General features: G+C 28.0%; 1 protein-coding gene across 1 annotated transcript; it reads right to left on the reverse strand.

Annotated features, from left to right (window-relative positions):
- Nucleotides 1-1,747: 1,747 nt before the first annotated feature.
- LOC105846852 (opsin-3) lies at nucleotides 1,748-3,254 on the reverse strand. Its single transcript, XM_065815496.1, has one exon. The coding sequence runs from the start codon at nucleotides 3,236-3,238 to the stop codon at nucleotides 2,282-2,284; it is 957 nt and encodes a 318-aa protein (XP_065671568.1). The 5' UTR covers nucleotides 3,239-3,254; the 3' UTR covers nucleotides 1,748-2,281.
- Nucleotides 3,255-3,431: the final 177 nt, after the last annotated feature.

The following is a 3,431-nucleotide window of genomic DNA, read 5'->3' on the forward strand; positions in this document are numbered from 1 at the left end:
TTTATATCGTTTAAAAATTTTTTTATACTTGTTTATGTATATAAGAAATTTTGACTTTATTCAAATACGTTACCTTTGGAAAGCTTCTTTTTTTTTTTAATTTTTGTTTTAGGTGCCCTCAAGAAGACCTAACGATTTTGTCACAGGACACCGCGGAAGAGCATTTAAATAGGACGTTTGCGCATCCTTCCTAACCAATGGCGCGAAATATGCGCAGAGCACGCTTCGAACCCAGGATCTCTTGCTTCTTAAGCAAGCGCTCTAGCTGCTGTACCAAGGCCGAAAATATAATTTTATTAAACAGATTTTGTAGTTTCTTGTGTTGTTGTTTGGACCGTCTGAAACGAGTCTTATAACGCAAAGGACTTTCAATCTATGGGCAGTGGTTTAAACATAGGCCACTGCTATTTCTTAATGGGTCATGAGTTCATTATTTTTAAAGAAAAATATTGTATTTTAAGTGAAATAATTACTTTTAAAAACACTTATAATAAAGTTTACATCTTTTATATTGCTGAGAAATGAAATTTTACATTGGAATACTTTTTGAGTATATTTATACCCAATAGTTAATAAAAAAAAAGTTACTTTTAAAAGTGGCATTGATTAATAAACCATATAATATATATCTGTGTAAACTTACTATTTTACATGGCAAAGAGAAAATGGAATGAAATGTTTTTACAGAATCGCTTTTCAATGATGAATGATTTAGCGAGCGACAAAGAACAATATATAGGCAAAATAGGGTTTGTATAAACGCAACCAGCAAAAATATTAGATTTTAAAACAATATGATGCATAATTTGTCAAATCATTTTGTTGCTTATAAATTGGATTTTTTGATAAGTATAATATGGTGCCACCTAAGAATAAAATTTTGTTTGCGTGTGCTCGATGTTGCACTCGTCGAAATGAGTAAAGAGTATTTACCTTTTTTAAAATTGTTTTAGTTATACCAATCGTGCAAATTTCAAAATATGCTTAAACCTTAGAAGTGTTTTTGTAAAAGTGGTATTGTGGTTTATCCTCCTCCGGCTAATTGCTATATAGAGGCCACATTACCAAGGTTCGCAAAGACTAATTTAGCTCCAAAAGGAGCGTCATAACCCGCTCTACGGTCCGAGAGTAAGGTGAGTTTAAGAAGAACGAAGATATGTTAGATTGAACGACAGAAGAAGCGTGTTAGAAAGATAGCATAAAGAAAGCGGACAGGATTGCACACGATGTTAGAATGTGCAATACGTACTGTTAGTTAGGTCACCTAACTAATGTACGCCGACAAAGACTTGATTGGATTTAACTAGATATGAACTCTTCCTCAACTTTCTTTGTCGTCATAGAAATTAGCTTCTAATTTGCTTTCGGGTTTGTTTTTGTGGAAGTTTTATGTTTAAATAAAAAAGAAATATTTTTTTATTTTGAAGTTTAATATAAAGAACTTGCTTACATCATAGGTTAAATAGGGTTAACTATTTTCTAATACGTAGAACGTGAACTTGATTTAAACTTAAATGTTTTCAATTACTATATATTTGTAGTGAATAAGGTTTTCAAATTTTTAATTGACGCAAATTTAACATGATAGTCAAATTTAAAAGCTGTGATTCAAATACCAGCCACATCATATCGTTTAGGTAAAACCAATAAGCTTTTGATTTTCTATATAAGAGTCAAAGTCCGTTGCTATGGAATCAATAAAAACTAAAACATAAAAAAAATTAAAAAAAAATTATATTTTGTTACTAAATTTCAAAGTTATTGGATTAAACCTATTTTCTGACATACGTTTTATATATGTTTTAACGACATATTTTAATATGTCTTAATGACATACATTTACAATATGTAACAATTTTAAAAATTTATGCCATAAATAATTACAAACAGCAGCAACGTCAGCAAAGACAATAACCATATAATATTGTTGTTACTATTATTATTATTATTATCATTATTATTATTATTATTATTATTATTATTATTATTATTAATATAATTCTATAAAAATAATAGTAATATTAATAGTAATAACAATAATTATAATAATAATATATTTATACACAGATAAACATATACATACATAAATACATACATACGTACATACATACATACATACATACATACATACATACATACATACATACATACATACATACATACATACATACATACATACATACATACATACATACATACATACATACATACATACATACATACATAAATACATTTATTTTTGAGTCTTTTCAAATATTAGTAACTTAAAGGTTGTGCAGAATTATATTCGTTCTAAATTAAAATTATTGGTTGAAGAGTTCTTCTTCAAGCGTCTTTTAAAACTTGTATTAGTTAAAAATCTAATTAATCTTAAGTTGAGCAAATGCTTTTGAAAATACCTATTAATAAAGCAATTAATCAGAACATGAGAAATGGTAGATAGTTTAGAAAACAAAGCACAGACTGTCACCATGTGTGCTGGAACGGTGATTTTCAGCAATGTCAAAATGCAAACAACGGCATAAGGTGTCCAAATGATAAAGTATATTGCAGCTGACAAAAAGTTTACTTTCAAATATTCTATTTCTAAAATATCAACAAGTCTGTTTTTTTTATCTTGGCGAAATTTACAAACTTTCCGACGATAAATTGTCTTTGTGCTGAAGTATAGACCCAATACTATTATAAGTCCTGGCAAAATATTACAGAAGATTAAAATTGCAAGTAAAAAAGACGGAGACTTAGAATGACTCAATTTCCAATCTAATGAACAGCGTTTTTTATCGAGATCTACTTCGTATTTTGACCAACCAATAAAAGGAAACGTTGCCCAACTAAAACCATAAATATAACAACTTAAAATCAATGCTACTTTATAATAAAACGCTGTGCATCTTTGGAAATAAAAAAATGGGTACTTTACAATGACAGTTCTAATTAAAGAAAAAAATGACATATGAGTTATACTTGTTACAGCAAAGCCAAAAACTGCAAAACCACTGACTATACACATTGGAGTTTTTCTCAACACTAATTCATCTGAAATTATTATCTGAGGTATTAATCCAACTATTGATTCCAGCAAATTTGCAATTGAGAGGCTGATAATAAATAAGTGCGTCAGTTCTATTTTCTTTACTTTAAACAACATTATATAACTGGCTGTCGTGTTTAATACAACGGAAAGAATAAGTACCGATGAAAGAAAAATATTTGAAATTATTCTGTAACAAGTCATTATGCAAAACCTAAAAAAAAAGTTATTAGCTATATTTGTTCGAGATTTGCTAAAAAGATATTACCACTAGAAATATTTTTTCTTTAAAACTATTGCTATTTTTAAAAGTCAACAATATTTCTTAATATTTCAAAAAAAAACTAGATAAAATTATAGTTTCATTATTAAGTTGAAAAATATAGTAGTTGTTGTA

The sequence above is a fragment of the Hydra vulgaris genome, chromosome 13 (genome assembly GCF_038396675.1).
Source record: "Hydra vulgaris chromosome 13, alternate assembly HydraT2T_AEP".
Classification (NCBI taxonomy): domain Eukaryota; kingdom Metazoa; phylum Cnidaria; class Hydrozoa; order Anthoathecata; family Hydridae; genus Hydra; species Hydra vulgaris.